This window comes from Rhinoraja longicauda, chromosome 24, assembly GCF_053455715.1.
Source record: "Rhinoraja longicauda isolate Sanriku21f chromosome 24, sRhiLon1.1, whole genome shotgun sequence".
NCBI classification, from domain to species: Eukaryota; Metazoa; Chordata; class Chondrichthyes; order Rajiformes; family Arhynchobatidae; genus Rhinoraja; species Rhinoraja longicauda.
Window position 1 is genome coordinate 29,207,991 of NC_135976.1, and position 19,387 is coordinate 29,227,377.

Here is a 19,387-nt window from a genome sequence, read left to right on the forward strand (position 1 = left end):
GGGGATGGGGAGCAAGAGCGGAGCTGCGGGATGTAGAAGAGACCCTAGTGAGAGCCTCATCTATAATGGAGGAGGGGAAGCCCCGTTTTCTGAAAAACGAGGACATCTCGGAAGCCCTAGTCTGAAACACCTCATCCCGGGCACAGATGCGGCGTAGACGGAGGAATTGGGAGTAGGGGATAGACTTTTTGCAGGGGACCGGGTGGGAAGAAGTGTAGTCCAGATAGCTGTGCGAGTCGGTGGGCTTGTAATAAATGTCCGTCACTAATTTTTCTCCTGTGATGGAGATGGTGAGGTCCAGAAACGGGAGGGAGATGTCAGAGATAGTCCAGGTATATTTAAGGGCAGGATGGAAATTGGAGGTGAAGTGTATAAAGTCAGTGAGTTCTGCATGGGTGCAAGAGGTAGCACCAATGCAGTCGTCGATGTAGCGGAGGTAGAGTTCGGGGATGGGGCCAGTGTACGTCTGGAACAGGGATTGTTCGACGTACCCGACAAAGAGGCAGGCGTAGCTAGGGCCCATGCGAGTGCCCATAGCTACGCCTCTGGTTTGGAGGAAGTGGGAGGAGTCAAAGGAGGTTCATTGTGTAGGAAGGAACCGAAAGGTATCAAGAAGGGTCTCGATCAGAAACGTCACCCATTCCTTCTCTCCAGAGATGCCAACTGTCCCGCTGAATTACTCCAGCTTTTTGTGTGTAACAAGAGGAGTTGAGTATAGGAGCAAAGAGGTCCTTCTACAGTTGTACCGGGCCCTGGTGAGACCGCACCTGGAGTACTGTGTGCAGTTTTGGTCTCCAAATTTGAGGAAGGATATTCTTGCTATGGAGGGCGTGCAGCGTAGGTTCACTAGGTTAATTCCCGGAATGGCGGGACTGTCGTATGTTGAAAGGCTGGAGCGATTGGGCTTGTATACACTGGAATTTAGAAGGATGAGGGGGGATCTTATTGAAACATAAGATAATTAGGGGATTGGACACATTAGAGGCAGGAAACATGTTCCCAATGTTGGGGGAGTCCAGAACAAGGGGCCACAGTTTAAGAATAAGGGGTAGGCCATTTAGAACGGAGATGAGGAAGAACTTTTTCAGTCAGAGTGGTGAAGGTGTGGAATTCTCTGCCTCAGAAGGCAGTGGAGGCCAGTTCGTTGGATGCTTTCAAGAGAGAGCTGGATAGAGCTCTTAAGGATAGCGGAGTGAGGGGGTATGGGGAGAAGGCAGGAACGGGGTACTGATTGAGAGTGATCAGCCATGATCGCATTGAATGGCGGTGCTGGCTCGAAGGGCTGAATGGCCTACTCCTGCACCTATTGTCTATTGTCTAAATGGTTCATTGTGTAGGAAGGAACTGCAGGTGCTGGTTTGAACCAAAGATAAGACACAAAAAGCTGGAGTAACTCAGCGGGACAGGCAACATCTCTGGAGAGAAGGTAATGGTTCATTGCAGGTTTTTTGTGGCTATCTTAGGAATGAATGGTTCATTGTTGGCTGAGGCTGAGGAGAAGGAGAACAAGGAGGCAATCAATCAGTAAAATTTAATCAGGAGGACAGTGAAACTAGGCAGAAAATCTGTAACTTGACGTATAATCACCATCACTGGTTGTTGCATACGTTAGGAGGGTCATGTGCCAAGTCGCAACTAATTAAAGTGGGCCTTAAAGGTCAACGTCTTAATATCGATTGTTTCTAACTTGGTCTTGAAGGTCTTAATGTCGGGTGCAGTGCAAATGTCATGGTGGAGATGATTCCATTCGCGAATTGTCTTTGGGTACAGTGAATACCTATAACAGTCTTGAAGGTATCACAAAAAGCTGGAGTAACTCAGCGGGTCAGGCAGCATCTCTGGAGAGAAGGAACGGGTGATGTTTCGGGTCGAGACCCTTCTTCAGACGGATAACAGTCTTTACTTGTTGGGATGATGTTGTATTTGAAAACCCCCAATTGCCTTGTCTGTGGTTTTCTGGATGAATTTGCAGTTTGAAGACGACTCTTGATGTTGCTTGGAATAAACCCATGCATTTCCTTATAGATGGTGGTGGGGAAGAGACGGAGAGAGAGAGGGAGAGAGAAAGTGAGAGAGGGAGAGAAAGAGTGGGGAGGGGGAGAGAAAAAGAGAGAGAGAAATGCAAGGGTACTTGAGGTAGGAGAAATCAATATCCATACCACTGTCCAAGTGAAATACGAAGTGTTTTTCCTCAACATTGGAACCAGGTAAATCTTCCAGGAAAACTCCCGGGTGTTTATTTCCTCAACATTGGGACGAGGTGAATCTTCACGGACAACTCCCGGGTGTTTTTTTCCTCAACATTGGGACGAGGTGAATCTTCACGGACAACTCCCGGATGTTTTTTTCCTCATCATTGGAAAGAGGTGAATCTTCCAGAACTCCCGGGTTTTCTTTCCCTCAATATTGAGATGAGTTGAATCTTCACGGACAATTCCCGGGTGTGTTTTTCCCTCAACATTGGGACGAGGTGAATGTTCCCAAACAACCCCCGGGTGTTTTTTTTCCTCAACATTGAGATGAGTTGAATCTTCACAGACAGTTAACTCCCGGTGTTTTTTCCTCAACATTGAAATGAGGTGAATCTTCATGGACAACTCCCGGGTGTTTTTTTCCTCAACATTGGGACGAGGTGAATCTTCACGGACAACTCCCGGGTATTTTATTCCTCTACATTGGCACAAGGTGAATGTTCCAGAACAACTCCCGGGTGTTTATTTCCTCAACATTGGGACGAGGTGAATCTTCATGGACAATTCCCAGGTGTTTTTTTCCTCAACATTGAGATGAGTTGAATCTTCATGGACAACTCCAGTGTGTTTTGTCCTCAAGATTGGGACGAGGTGAATCTTCCAGGACAACTCCCGGGTGGGTTTTTTCCTCATCATTGGGAAAAAGTGAATCTTCCTCAGTTGGGGACCCCAGTTATTTACAATATATATTAATCATTTGGACGAGGGAATTGAATGCATTATCTCTAAGTTTGCGGATGACACGAAGCTGGGTGGCAGTGTTAGCTGCGAGGAGGATGCTAGGAGGCTGCAGAGTGACTTGGATAGATTAGGAGAGTGGGAAAATGCATGGCAGATGCAATATAATGTGGATAAATGTGAGGTTATCCACTTTGGCGGCAAGAACAGGAAAGCAGAGTATTACCTGAATGGTGACCAATTAGGAAAAGGGGAGATGCAACGTGACCTGGGTGTCATGGTGCACCAGTCATTGAAAGCAAGCGTGCAGGTGCAGCAGGCAGTGAAGAAAGCGAATTGTATGTTAGCATTCATAGCAAGAGGATTTGAGTATAGGAGCAGGGAGGTTCTGCTGCAGTTGTACAGGGCCTTGGTGAGACCGCACCTGGAGTATTGTGTACAGTTTTGGTCTCCTAATCTGAGGAAAGACATTCCAGCCTTAGAGGGAGTACAGAGAAGGTTCACCAGATTGATCCCTAGGATGGCAGGACTTTCATATGAAGAAAGACTGGATAGACTCGGCTTATACTCGCTGGAATTTAGAAGACTGAGGGGGGATCTTATTGAAACATATAAAATTCTTAAGGGGTTGGAGAGGCTAGATGCGGGACGATTGTTCCCGATGTTGGGGAAGTCCAGAACCAGGGGTCACAGCTTAAGGATAAGGGGGAAGTCTTTTAGGACCGAGATGAGAAAACATTTCTTCACACAGAGAGTGGTGAGTCTGTGGAATTCTCTGCCACAGAAGGTAGTTGAGGCCAGTTCATTGGCTATATTTAAGAGGCAGTTAGATGTGGCCCTTGTGGCTAAAGGGATCAGGGGGTATGGAGAGAAGGCAGGTACGGGTTACTGAGCTGGATGATCAGCCATGATCATATTGAATGGCGGTGCAGGCTCGAAGGGCCGAATGGCCTACTCCTGCACCTATTTTCTATGTTTCACGGACAACTCCAGGGTGTTTTTTCCCCTCAACATTGAGATGAGTTGAATCCTCACGGACAGTTAACTCCCGGGTGTTTTGTCCTCAACATCGGGACGAGGTGAACATCGGGACGAGGTGAATCTTCCCGGACAACTCCCGCCCGGAGCGCGCTCAAACTGAGGCGCCGCCACTGAAAAACCGGAGGGGGGGGGGGAGAGGGGTGTCCGTGAAATCAACCCCTCGACAGCAACACTCCGCTTTGGAACTTCGCCCTCCCGACGATAGTGTATTTTAAAACAAAATCACTTGTGCACAATACAGTTGATAGTAGTGGGAGAAGCGGCGCGCTGAGGGAGGGAGGCAGGCTCGCTGGGAAGTCGGCGCTCCCCTCTCCCCGCGGTGGTCGCGCCGGTTGGCCGCCAGTGACGGTTTTAAATGGCAGATGGCGACAGCAGCGAAGAGATTTTAAACTTGCCAAGTGCTGGGGGGGAGAGAGAAAGGTCCTTTCGTTTCCAGGTTAGTCATTATCTTAAATGATTTTTGGGGCCCGTGGGCCTACAATATTTATTCGAAGTTTTGCGGGCGTTTCAAAAATATCGTATTTTATAATATTTCTACCTAGAATATCGTATATATATATATTTTGTATATATATAAATATATAAATATTTTGTATATATATAAATACAAAAATATCGTATTTTTATAATATTTCTATCTAGAATATCGTATATATAAATATCAAATGATGTTGGAGTAGAATTAGGCCATTCGGCCCACCAAGTCTACTCCGAGGCCAGTCAGTCATGGCTGATCTGTCTCTCCCTCCTAACCCCCATTCTCCTGCCTTCTCCCCATAACCTCTGACACCCGTACTCAAGTCAAGTTTATTTGTCACATACACATACAAGATGTGCAGTGAAATCCTCAAGAATCTATCTATCTCTGCCTTAAATAAACATAGCACAAAAAGTAAGGAAATTTGTGTTTGGTAGATTATTTCTTTGTTGTAACAATGCTTCTTGGCAATAAATCTTATACCGTTGGAAAGCCTGTTTATTTCCCTTTTAAATGGTGCCACATTTGTAAGGAACATGCATTTGTGGGATGAGCAGCAGAGCTGAGTATATGGGTTGCGCCCATGAAAAATTTGCCAAATCTCTGCCAATGCCAAACAGCTTATTCTGCCATTGACTCTTGTTCGGTGTTGTTTGGTGGATTGGATGATTGAAGTCTGAAGAAACAAGACATATTGGCAATTTAACAATTTATTCATTTAATAAACAGGAGCCACAGTAGCGTGTGGAAGAACCATACACAGCCATAACAGCCTGGCACCTCCTCCTCATGCTGGTCACCAGCCTGGTCACACACTGTTGTGGGATGGCATCCCATTCTTGTCAGCACCTGGGGGTACCAGAAGCTCAAAACAAGAGTCAATAGCAACAGCAGAATAAGCTGTTTGGCATTGGCAGAGAAGATTTGGCAAATTTTTCATGGGCGCAATCCTAGGTTCTCCGGCCCCTAGAACATTTGGGAGATTGTGTGTATCTTCCCCAGTGAAGACAGATCCAAAGTAACGGTTTAACTCGTCTGCCATTTCTTTGTTCCCCATAATAAATTCCCCTGCTTCTGTCTTCAAGGGACCCACATTTGCCTTGACTATTTTTTTCCTCTTCACGTACCTAAAAAAACTTTTGCTATCCTCCTTTATATTATTGGCTAGTTTGCCCTTGTACCTCATCTTTTCTCCCCGCATTGCCTTTTTAGTTAACTTTTGTTGCTCTTTAAAAGAGTCCCAATCCTCTGTCTTCCCACTCTTCTTTGCTATGTTATACTTCCTCTCCTTAATTTTTATGCTGTCCCTGACTTCCCTTGTCAGCCACAGGTGTCTCTTACTCCCCTTAGAGTCTTTCCGCCTCTTTGGAATAAATTGATCCAGCAACCTCTGCGTTATTCCCAGGAATACCTGCCATTGCTGTTCTACCGTCTAGGGCCTCCTTCCAGTCAATTTTGGCCAGCTCCTGCCTCATGCCTCTGTAATCCCCTTTGTTATACTGTAATACCGACACTTCCGATTTTCCCTTCTGCCTTTCCATTTGCAGAGTAAAACTTATCATGTTGTGATCACTGCCTCCTAATGGCTCTTTTACCTCTAGTCCCCTTATCAGATCAGGATCATTACACAACACTAAATCCAGAATTGCCTTCTCCCTGGTAGGCTCCAGTACAAGCTGTTCTAAGAATCCATCTCGAAGGCACTCAACAAACTCTCTTTCCTGGGGTCCATTTCCAACCTGATTTTCCCAGTCTACCTGCATGTTGAAATCTCCCATAACCACCGTAGCATTACATTTTTGACACGCCAATTTTATCTCCTGATTCAACTTGCACCCTATGTCGAGGCTACTGTTTGGGGGCCTATAGATAACTCCCATTAGGGTCTTTTTACCCTTACAATTTCTCATTTCTATCCATACTGATTCAACATCTCCTGATTCTATGTCACCCCTTGCAAGGGAATGAATATCATTCCTTACCATCAGAGCAACCCCACCCCCTCTGCCCACCTGTCTGTCTTTTCTATACGTTGTGTACCCCTGAATATTCAGTTCCCAGCCCTGGTCCTCTTGTAGCCATGTCTCAGTGATCCCTACAACATCAACTCGTCCAAACCCTCTGTCAGGATGAGTAGGCAAATCCTCCTACCCCCAGATGCTGCCCGACCCACTGAGTCTTCCAGCAAATTGTTTATTGTTCCAGATTGCAGCATTTGCAGTTTTTGTTTTAATTTTTAAACATAGAATTGGTAGGGTTTTTTTTTTTTAATTCTCCGTTTAATTGGGGTTTTACCTTTTTCTAAAAAAAAGTAGCTTGGTTAGAAGTATCTTGCCCTTAAAATAAATGGTTGCCATTTCATTTATTATTGGCCTTGCGCTGCTTGATGAGAGGCAAAGTATTATTTTCCTATAACCATCAGGCCCATCAAGTCTCTGGTGGGTCGTTGGAATCAGTTACATTCATCTGCCTCTTCCCAATTTTCCTACTAATTATTTTTCCTTTAATATCTATCAAATTCCATTTTTGAGAACTCTAATTAATATTGCCATACAGACAAAGTCTGGTCCCAACCCAAAACGTCGTCTGGTCATTTGCCTCCACAGATCCTGCCTGACCCATGAGTTCATCCAGCAATGTGTTTTTTGCTCAAGTTTCCAGCATCTGGTGTCTCTGTCTCGAGTTCCAGTTTCTGCATTTAATGGAACATTTCTTGCATCACCCTGCATCTTCTACCCGCTGGCTTAATTTTTTTCTCTATGTTGATGATCCTGCGTAGATCATGTGATATGCTGCTCATTTACACATCAATACATTTGCATGTTCATTTTGAAAAGAAAGTGGTTTAATTTAGAACATAGAAAAGTACAGCACAGGAACTGGCCCCACAATATCTGCCAAACATAATGCCAAGATAAACTAATCTCATCTGCCTACACATGATCCATATCCCTCCATTCTCTGCTTTTCTTTGTAATAAAAAATCTTGATGTTGTTTGAATTTCGGTCGTTCCATTGAAAAGTCATCAACCAGTGTCAAATTAACTATGTCAATAGATTTTGCCTGTCCTGCTGAACATTTACAACACTTCCTAATTTTTTTTAGACTTGCAGCTGTATTTTTCTTTGAAAGTGCCTTTCGTTAGGTTGCATAGGTAGTAGCTATTGACGGAAAACTATTTGCATAAATATAAATGGTGCTAAAGGAAGGTTAGTGTTTTGAATTTCTAAGCTCTGGGCAGTGGCTTCCATGCACACAGTCCTTGCTTTAATACATTTTTTTCTTACAGTAATTTTATTAGAATTTCAGTTAATTGCAAAGCTGGTGATTCAGAACAGTTTTCATTCCCTTATCTGTTTATCTTTTCTTCCCTCTCCTAAAATTAAAAATATAAAAAATGTATGTTACATTACGCACTGAAACATGTGTAGTATTCAAATATGATACTCAAAATGTGGTGGGTATAGTCCAAAGTAAGCAACATATTGACACTTGAATTAGGTAAGCAGAAATTTAGAAACCAGACAATATTTTTGTGGATCCTAGCTTGCTCTAACTTTCTTTAGTACAGTTAAATGTTTTATGACACACATACCAATATATTTGTGATTTTTCTCAGTATGTAAATATAGAAAGATCTTTGTTTAAAAAGCTTTTTCTTGTGGCATCCTAAGCAAAGAATAAAAATCATTTGTTCCAATGTGTAAAATTTAGTTTGTCTGAATTATTTTGATATTTTTCAACACAACTTTCAGGGTTTGGAGCACTTATTTTGCATGGATGTTGTGTGAATCAATGATGTATAGAACAATATTACAGCATGTTCAAAAGATCATACTCTTAAATGTAAAATTCTTCATTGAAACTAAGATCTACGAATGATGTAGGATAGGGCCTACAACCTGAAAGGATGGTTATGTCTCTTTCTGTAGATGTCTGATCTGCAGAGTGTTTCCAGAATTTTTTGTTCTTAATTTTATTTTTGTATGTGGCAAAGGAGGACCTTTATTTCGAAGATAGACGCAAAAAATTGGAGTAACTCAGCGGGACAGGCAGTATCTCTGGAGAGAAAGAATGGGTGACGTTTCGGGTCGAGACCCTTATTTCGTAGTTTTATTTGCGCTGCAGCTGATAAGAGATTTTCATACCGCAAAGATTCCTTGCTTTGTTCTATTTTAATCATTCCATAATATTTAAATGAGAGAATTCTTTAAATGGTAAATGTTGTTAAACATTCTGTAGTTTTAAATTGATAAAAAAGATACTGTGCTGGAATAACTCAGCAGGTCAGATAGCATCTCTGGTGACAGCATCTCTGGAGGCTCGAGTCGGAAGAAAGATCCCGAACTGAAACGCCATCTATCTATGTTCTGCAGAGATGCTGCCTGACAAGCTGAGTTACTCCAATACTATGTTTTCTTTTTAAATCAGTATCTGCAGTTCCTTATTTCGACATCTTAAATTGATACTAGTTTTAGTTTTTTTTACTCATGAACTTTTACTCATTTTGCTCAATAAGATTTTTTGCAGCTACTGTAATTTATTGCTGAGGTGAACGATAAAGGTAAGACCAATCTCCTTGTATGCTTTGATGAATAATTCAACAATAAATTTGAGCTCAGTCTTCTAAACGTGCACATGCATGAGATTATCTGAGTTCTGCTGCCTGCCAATCATATTATTTGTAGTTTAACCCTAACCAGTAGGAAGCTCATTGGAGGTGAGGTGCAATATTGTAGTTAGAAAAGTTGGATTGATGATGCTACTTGGCTTGGTGTTAGTCTGCACCGACATTGGTGCTTTGTGAGGATTATGAGTTGCATTCTATCACAAAGTAAATTTAAGATTGCGACTCATTTCTGTAGGCAGTTGAGTACGAGGGGGATGTTCCTCTAGACTGATAAAGTCAAAGTGGAATGAGAAAGGCCAGAGTGTTGCTCTCAGTATTTATGTTCATACACAGTGAAGTTTATGTTCATTGTGCCTCCAAATAGATGTAATTCCTGTTGTAATTGTGGAAGCGGCTCTTCTGTCACCTGAAGAAGGTAGTTGAGGAGGATCCTAGCAATCATATTCTCCATAGCAGACAGCACAGAGACCTATTTTGTAGTTACCACAGTTGGATTTGTCTCCTTTGTTAAAGGTGGTCGGGATTATTGTGTCACTGAGAACCAGAGCATGTTCTTCTCCTCCTCCCCCCAGACATGGGAATGGGGTAGGGAATTTATGACTGAAGTTTCTCAACTATAAAAGTTTGTAACATGGCCCTGGAAATTATAAGCCACTTCCTTAGCACTGAAAGATTGTGCGTGGAACCAGATTGAGGGAGGGTTTGGGGTTGTGGGGGAATGATGTCAGATGGAAGCAGGTGGGGGAAGGGAAGGTGATGGGGTTGAACAAAGTAAAGAAAAAGATAGACCCAAAGTGCTGCAATAACTCTGGGTCAGGCAGCATCTCTGGAGAAAAGGAATAGGTGCTGTTTTGGAAGGGTCTCGACCTGAAATTTTACCTATTCCTTTTCTCCAGAGATGCTGCCTGACCCATTGAGTTATTCCGGCATTTTGGGTCTATCTTTGGTATAAACCAGCATCTGCAGTTGCTTCCTACAAAGTAAGAAAAAAAAACTGGATGAACTTGTGGAAAGAGAACGGGAAATATTGGGATCTTTTTGATGATGTTAATCAGAAATCTAGTTACATATGAGACTTCAAATAAAAGTTTATTATTTGCTACATTCTAAGCAAATTTTGGGATCAATTTTAACTTGTTAGTGGCATTAACGGTCTTGCTCTTAAAATCCAAACTGACATAAGTACCAAAGGAATGCTGTATTGTGCAAGATGCTATCATTTACATTGAGCTAGGAATGGGTGACGTTTCGGGTCCCGAAACGTCACCTATTCCTTCTCTCCTGAGATGTTGCCTGACCTGCTGAGTTACTCCAGCATTTTGTGAATAAATACCTTCGATTTGTACCAGCATCTGCAGTTATTTTCTTATACTACATTGAGCTAGGATACTGTTTGTCCTCTGATGGTTGTCAAAAATCCAATGACTCTGTTGAATGAACAGTTGAGTTTATAACCGTGTACTTGTTAATTTACTCCTCGGTGCACATGACCGGACCATCTGCCCTTAATTTTCACATGGCAAAGAAATAACTGTCATGTTTTCTACAGTGACTGCACCTTCATCATTAAAGCCTACATGAAAGCTAGCCTTGTGCTTGCACTCACAATACAATGTCCCACTGTACAACATTGCCTTTTAACAATAAAGGGTCACAACAAGATCCTGGATGATGTGAACTAGTTACCATATTTCTGGAGTCACTGCTCAGTAAAGCTGGACTTTGACGAAATTCACAATTTCTTTCTTGAGCCAGCACAGTCTTGGCTGATCAAAAAATGATGTTTGAAGATCAAGACCTTGAATCTGATCCCTCCCCTTCTGAGACGGTCAACCTCAAGTAGGCACGTTAAGGCACTGGAAAAATGCTATTAACACCATCTGCAAAATCCCCTTAAAAATGGCAATTTTAAAAAGTTTGTCCTCTCCTGGGCCAATATCTTAAGTATCAGGACCCTAATTATACTCTGTATAGGAAGAAACTGCAGGTAGACACAAAGCTGGAGTAATTCAGCAGGACAGGCAGCATCTGAGCGATGGAATGGGTGACGTTTTGGATCGAGACCCTTCTTCAGACTGGTTAGGGATAAGGCAGCTTACAGCCCAGTGGTATGAATATAGATTTCTCTCACTTCAGGTAGCCCCAACATTCCCTCTCTCTGTCCCTCCCCCACCCAAGTCACACTAGCTTCTCGTTTTCACCCAAGAAGCAGCTAACATGGCCTGTTTCCTTTAACATCGTTACTTTTGCCATATATTTTATTCATTATTCTTTATCTCTCTACATCATCATCTATACCTCTCGTTTCCCCTATCCCTAACCAGTCTGAAGAAGGGTCTCGACCCGTAATGTCACCCATTCATTCTCTCCAGTGATGCTGCCTGTCCCGCTGAGTTGCTCCAGCTTTTTGTGTATATCTTCGGTTTAAACCAGCATCTGCAGTTCCTTCCTACACAAGGAACTGCAGATGCTGGTTTAATTACACTCTGTCTGTTTGCTATACTGGTCAGGTCACTTCGTTCACATACCAACACCAGACATTGAAACACGGAAACTCTTTTCTGAAGTTTGTCATGGAAAATTATTTGTGGATGTTCTTAAAGCCGTCTGGGTTGGGGGGGGGGGGGGTACAGGGTTGGGGGGGGGGTACAGGTTTGTGTAGAAAAACACTACACCCTCACTGCCTGATGAGAGATTCCCAGTCCAAGTATGGTTTTTAAAAAATAGAGAAACCTTTGAGATGACACAGAGAACCTTGAATAGCTGAGCACATTGAGGTCTAGCAAAAAGAGCTCGCCACTTCTTAAATGTTTACAAAGTGTTCGAGTAACTGGAGAACATGGATAGGTGACGTTTTGGGTCAGGATCCTTCTTCAGACGCTGAAGACTTCCGAAGAAAGGATCTGACCTGGAACGTCACCGATCCATGTTCTCCAGAGATGCTGCTTGACCTGCTGAGTTACTCCATCACTTTGTATCTTTTTTGTAATCCAGCAACTGCAGTACCTAACATCTTGTTATGCACTTTTTTGCTTCATCTGTGACAGGGCCAGAGGTTCCTTAGTCACCTCATTATGCAAACAACTGGAATGAAACGAATTATCCTAAATCCTGAAAAAAGCAATTTGGCACCTCACATTTTAGTGTGCTCTGTGGATGTGAACATTTTTATTGCAGGTGTGCTATAAAGATGCTATTTGATGGAATTAGATCAGTTCTGCTTTTGATAGTAAATTCCTTGTCATTTTTCATATTGTCCAGATGCTGAGATCATAGCTGCGGCCAAAATAATAATCCAGACTATAATACAAATATCATTCCGATGGTACTATCATAGCCTAAATAGAGTTTGTCTTTGAACGCATGTTGGTGAGAACTTTGGGGGGAAATATCATTGTTTCGTTTAAAATAAGGTATAAATGCCATGCCTTGCGGAGCGTCTCGAACCGAAACGTCACCCATTCCTTCTCTCCAGAGATGCTGCCTGTCCCGCTGAGTTATTCCAGCATTTTATGTCGACCTATAAATGCCATGCGATGTTATACTTCTATCTTCTTGGCTACGAAGGGGTTAATAAGAGTTTAACCAATGAGTTTCCTGTTTTAATCGCGTCCAATCGGTCTTGAACTTATTTTTATGTACATGTTGTATTCCGTACATGCGTGTGTGCTGAGGGATATTAATGCTGTTATTTGGTTAGTGTTTAACCTTAATTCAATAATAAAAGTGCGATTTGACTCCTGTGCTGAATATGTCAGACACTTGGGAAAATCGCGATCCGAATCACTTAACTAAAGGGAGACTGAAGAGTGAATTAATTGCGCATAATGTGCCTTTGCCGCGAAAGGATCAGAAGAAAGAGGTTTACGTTCAGCTCTATTTAAAACACATTACTTCTAAGAATAATTCAGAATTAAGGGCGGATTTTTCCAGCGACGAGGAGGATTCTTCAGAAGTTAAAATCACCGTGAGTTTAGGGGAACTGGTTTGTGTATGTTTCCGTATTTGAGCGTGACGATAGTTGTCAGCATTGAAGTAGTTGTGTTTTACAGGATTGATTTTCTTTTAAGAGGATTGGTCTTGTACTTGCTATTAGTTGTGCGTCGTTGTTTCTTTCTGTTTGTATTCCGGGATATCTTCTATCCATGGCACAGTTCAGAAACGGCGCAATCTGTTCATTTCTATTCATATTCTATTTAACCAGGCTTTTCAAATTTTACGCGCAATCCAAATCCATAAACGCTATTGTCAAAGATAGTTATTTTTAATAAGGTGGGAGGATGCATGTCGGGTAACATGGTGAATTATATTTATAAGCGTTAACCGAGCAGTAAGTTATGCCCCGAACTGACAAAGCTTCTTTGACATTAACGCTACAAAATGGCCGTTACTAGGCGGAGCAGATTCGAGTGGGGGATTTCTTTTTGTTTGCTGGCATGACCACACCGGCAATTTCCCGCAAATAATCGTATCATTGTTAGTTTTAAGTTTCTACATGTACAGGACGCTAATGACGAATCTAAGTTGTGGCTATTTTTTGGGGAGGGGGGTTGTGTTTGGTCAAGCCTTATGTATTTTGAGGTCAATAACAACAAAAAAAACAATGGTGGTTTATAAAGACAGATGTTGGAGCAAGCAGCAGACCAGGAAAGAGGAGCAGAATTAACGTTGCCTCCGTTTTGTGTCTGAGAATGTTCACAGCACGTTGATTTTTGGTTTTTTTTGCATCAGATTTCCAAGATCTGCAATTAATATAATATATCGTTATAAAATGAGTGTGTATGTCTGTATGTGAATGAATATGTAATGAGATCTGACCATGTTCTGCTTTTGTTTTGTTTTTTTACTTCCGTTTCTGTTGCTGTTTGATCTGATTAATAATTAATTAATAATCAGAATGACCTCCCAATTTCCACTAATTAACTTTTAATTGAAAATGTAAAACAACCACGTATTTGGTTGCTAGTAGTTAGAACTAAACTAGAAAATGCTGGATATGTCAGGCTGCATCTTTAGAGAGAGAGAGAGCGAGAGCGAGAGAAATCGAATTAATTTTGCAGGTCATTGATCTTGTCTCATAAAATGTTAATGCTAACCATGCTGTCTGGGGCACCTGTATTTTTTCTTGGGCTAAGCTGCGTTTTCCATGGGAAGCATGTTTCCAATACTTTAGGCTTATTGTTGTCACCCAAAGGCCACATGTACAGCATCGTAGAATTGTACAGCTCTGAAACAGGCACAACTTGCCACCTTCTGACTGATGCTTATCGATGCTAACATCATTAACCCACGTTCTCCATATCCCTCTAGTCCTTTCCTAATCAAGTAAGTGTTCAAAGTCTTTTAAACATTGTAATAATATGAGGTTCTACCTCTTCCATATAACCACCACATTTAGTGTTAAATAGCTGACTGTCAGATCCTTTAAATTTCTCCCTTCACACATTAGGCAATGATTATGACCATCTATCCTACTTGTATCTCTCATGATTTTATAAACCTCAATTCATCACCCCGTCCCAATTTGACACATTCCATTGGAAATAAACCCAGCCGATCCAATATCTCCCCATAACTGAAGCCCTCAAACTCCAGGTAACATCCCAGTAAATCTCTGATGCACTCCTTTCAACGCCACCCCATCTTTCTTATAGCATCATGACCAGAACTTAACACACATTGACTGACCACTGTTTTGCACAGATGCATGCCAACTCTTACAATGTTCTGACCCAGTATCACTGATGAAGCTGCTTAGAATCCATTCATCTCTATTGTGGTTGTACTTGTTTGCTGCCTTGCAAGTCCACATTTTGGGAAGAGAGTGTCAAAGAAAGAGACATATCAATGGTGGATAAGTAAGTGAATCAGAACAGCAAAAAAAAAAAAAAATGACATTGTCAATTTGTGTTGTATCAAAATTATTACATAGAAGTTTGAGTTGTATTTTTCTGTGGCACAAGATTCATTTAAAGTGTCTTCAGTGACTGACTGAATGAATAAGTTTATTGGCCAAGTATGTACATATACAAGGAATGTGCCATACAGTTAACAATTAAACAATTTATTAACAATTAATAAAGCATAAACACATCAAAACAATAAGGATACAACATTACGGTCTAAACATGTGGGTGAAAATAAACCAGAGTAAAAAAGAGACTTTGGTTATTGAGTAGAACTACTACTCGTGGGGGGGAAAAAGCTGTTTTTATGTCTAGCTGTGGCTGCTTTCACAGTCCGGAGTCGCCTTCCAGAGGGAAGTGCTTCAAAGATTCTATGGCCAGAGTGAGAGGGGTCAGAGATGATCTTGCCCGCTCGCTTCTTGGCCCTTGCAGCGTAAAGTTAGTAAATGGGGGGAAGGTTGCAGCCAACAACCTTCTCAGCTGATCGAACAATCTGTTGCAGCCTCCGGATGTCGTGCTTGGTGGCTGAGCCAAACCAGACCATGATGGAGGACGGACTCAATGATAGCAGTATAGAATTGGACCATCATTGCCTGTGGCAGATTGTGTTTCTTCAGTTGCCGCAGGAAGTACATCCTCTGTTGGGCCTTTTTGACTGTGGAGTCGATGGTGGCCCCCCATATAAGGACCCTGGAGATGATATTTCCAAGGAACTTAAATGACTCCACAGATGTGACTGGTGTTGTTGATGGTGAGTGGGGGGGAGGGGAGGGGGAGCTCTTCGAAAGTCTACAATTAGTTCCACTGCCTTAAGAGCATTGAGCTCCAGATTGTTGCGATGGCACCAGGACGCCAGCTGTGTCACTTCCCGTCTGTAGGCAGATTCTTCCCCGTCCTGGATCAGTCCAATCAGGGTTGTGTCATCCGCAAACTTGAGGAGCTTGACAGAGGAGTCTTTGGAGGTGCAGTCGTTGGTGTATTGAGAGTAAAGGAGAGGGGAGAGTATGCAGCCTTGCGGTGCTCCTATGCTGAGGGTCTGTGGGTCCGAGATGTGTTTTCCGTGTTATTAATTTCATTCCTATGTAACTGATTTCAGTTCTTGTTCAAAAGCTGAGGCACATTATTTGCACTATTATACAGTTTGAGCTGACCTAATCACCTCCAAATGGCTTGGTTCCACTTTTGCCTCTCACCCCTCTGGTTTGTCACATTCACAATTGGCAAAACACCATCAGTGCAACCTTTATCCACTTCCCCTTTTTAAAAGTTACAGTTGACCAAAATCTGCAAATATTATGCTGTTTGACCGTGTCCTGGTGCTGACCTCAATTTGCTGTTCTCTCTCCCTCAAGATTGGAATTCAAAACACTTTAAAAAAAGTTTTCTGCACACTTCCTCACTTGTATGGGGAGTTTCCTTTAACAGAATCATGTGTGTAAAATATGCATCCGAAGAAGAGTTGACAAGGCATGAACCTTTTGAAGAAATAATTCAGTACAAGGTTTATTTCTTTCTAGCTGGATAAATTATGATAGGCTGAATAGCCTGATTTATTTGTATTTTTGTCGAGTGCTAAGTGTGGGTGAATGAGCTAATTGTAATATTTTAATTCATCTTTGCCACACATATTTAATGTGTAACTTTAAAGTAGTCTTCATTTACCTCTAACTTTCCATCTTTTATATTTTTTGTCTTTTGTATTTTTTACATGTTGGCTTCTCTCTTGTGCACTTGTAACACCTGCTGGAAATAATTAAGAGTTGGGGGTATTGGCTAATTTGTCATAGATTAGGAATTCAGCACATTCCTCAGTCTTTAAGGCTGTGCTACAGCTTTCAATTGCCATCTGTGTTGTCAGATGAATTCTGTTAATCTAATGCTCAGATCTCCATTAGGAAAAAGTCTTTAGAAGGGTTGATTATTTTTGGCCTTTAACGTTTTAAATTGGGTTAGGAATGTAGATTGTTAGGGCAAAGTTTTACCGTTCTGCGTTGCACAAGATCTTTGGTTCAAACCAGCCTGTAGCGAATTAGTCCGTTGTTTCTTAATTGTGGACTGTTCCAGAGTTACTAAATTATGATTGCTGTTGGACATGCAAGTGTGTAGAGTTGTAACAGAATTAAATTTAACCATGTTTACTATATTTAAACACTTCCAGCCAAATTATAAAAATGCCAATAAAACTGTATTCTGACATAAATTAAAGGGATAGAGAAGGGGGTAAAATACCACAAACTTCCATTGATACACATTCTATTGTTTTAGTTTGGCAATATGATGTATACTCTTGATGGTAACATTCTTAAGACATCAGTGAGTCATGTTTTTGTTCCCCCTCCTGACATCTTCTGTTCTGTCCTCAACTTTGCTTGCTTCCTCCTTTTCTCCTCTAGCCCACTCTGCATTATTGTTTACACCTTTTCTTTGTTTACTCCCATTGTGGAATAAGACTGCAGTAAACCGAAATCTCTCAGAAATTAAAGGTTTGGGATTCTGGGTATCCATTGAAAACATGATCTGTATTTTAGATAGTTTAAAACTCAACTAAATAAACTTTTTTCTGTTGTTGGGCCTTCAGGACGCAGTAAGTCATACTGAGAAAGAAGATCACACATTTAACACCTAGTATCAGCAGCAAGCTGTGGTGCCAAGTATAATATGATTACGCTTTTTATGATCACTGCAAAAATGCCTCAATTACAGCCATTTTTGTCTTTTGAGCTCATCTATGTAATTCCAAACGATGCAACGCTGAATCCAAACCATTTCACCTTCCGCTCCAACAAAATAAACAAACTTTCATGATTCAAACATTCTGCAACATGACATGCCATCATTTTCACTATTGAATTAAATGAAGTCGGCATTGCATTAAAAAAAATCTATTGCTTGCATTTTGAGCAATGCAAAAATTAACTGCAGTTTTTTTTGTGGGGGTGGGGGGAGGGGGCGAGAGTGAAATTGGACGGTCCACTAGAATTAAATGTTGAACCAAGTTGTAAAAACTGTAAAATTAAAAGGAACTTGCAAGTAATTCAAAAGCAGACCATAATTACTTTAAAAAGAATGGCAAGAAGCAATGTGATTTCTTTATTGGGTAACAGTATGGCATGTTTGCCTTCATCAGTCGGGACATCGAGTATAAAACTCAGGAAGTCATGGTAGTTGTGGAGAGAAACTTTAGGTCGCCTTTCAAATGTTGTGTCCATTTCTGGTCGTCAGGCAAAATGAAAGCTGTAGAGTCTTAGGAAAGGGTGCAGAAGTTCACCAGGATATTGCGTGGATTGGAGTGCATTAGCTATAAGGGGAGATTGGAGAAACTTAGATTGCTTTATCTAAAGCATCAGAGGTTGCAGGACAATTTGAGGTACAAAATTATGAGGGCATATTTTTTTTTCACCAGGGTGGAAATGTCAATTACTGGAGGGCATGTGTTTCTGGTGTGAGGGAAATAAGTTTAAAGGAGATTTGAGAGGAAAGTTTGTTTTAACATCATGCTTGGTGCTGGGAATGCACCACTGGTGACGTGGTAAAACCAGATATCATATCATATCATATACATACAGCCGGAAACAGGCCTTTTCACCAACCTTTCAGAATTATTTTTGACAGACAAGGAAAAGAGGGAATGTAATCTAAAGGAACTGCAGTTGCTGGCTTATACCAAAGATGAAATAGATACAAAATGTTTGGAGTAACTCAACGGGTCAGGCAGCATCTCTGGAGAAAATGGATAGGTGACACTTCAGAGATGCTGCTTGACCTGCTGAGTTACACCAGCATTTTGTGTGTATTTCAGGGAATAAAGGGATATAGACATCTATTCAACAGGGATTAGAGAGATACAGACCAGGCACAGCAGATGGTCAGCGCATATATAATGGGCCTAAAGGCCTGTACAGATCCTGTGCGTTTCCATGTTCTATCGTAACAGTGATGCTGTACTATTTTTATTTAAAAAATCAATATGGAAAGATTACTTTGCAACAATATTTATTATGCAGGGAAGTAGTATCCTGGGGAGACAAATATTGAATGAATGCCTTTCGTCAAACTTAACATAAGCAAAGTGAACATGAATATTAACATATTGAACAAAATAATGACACAAAAGAATAACAAGCACCCAGGGCCAGATAGCTTGTTTCCTTGCTGGCAAGAGCATTGTAAGTGTCCTCCGTTCTCAATGTAATGGTTCCTTCTGCTTGGATAGTTGCATATGTTCGCTATTTAAGAAAGAGGAGAGAGGATCACTGGGGAATCAACGGGAAAATTACTGGAATCTATAAGGATAGAATTTAGTCAAAAAATTTAAATTAATCAGGGAGAACCGGTAGTGATTATTAAAAGCCATATCTGACAAGAAATGTTTTGGAAACATAAAAAATAGGTGTAGGAGTA

General features: G+C 41.4%; 1 protein-coding gene across 4 annotated transcripts in view; it reads left to right on the top strand.

Annotated features, from left to right (window-relative positions):
* Positions 1 to 4,110: 4,110 nt before the first annotated feature.
* LOC144605533 (lamina-associated polypeptide 2, isoforms beta/delta/epsilon/gamma-like) overlaps positions 4,111 to 19,387 on the top strand; it is a 31,795-nt gene continuing 16,518 nt past the window's right edge. The window contains exon 1 of one of the 4 annotated variants that reach the window (XM_078420914.1): positions 4,111 to 4,407. In XM_078420914.1, coding sequence (XP_078277040.1) covers positions 4,327 to 4,407 — 81 coding nt within the window. In that variant the 5' untranslated portion in view covers positions 4,111 to 4,326. The other 3 variants (XM_078420915.1, XM_078420913.1, XM_078420916.1) reach the window with 3 other exon arrangements.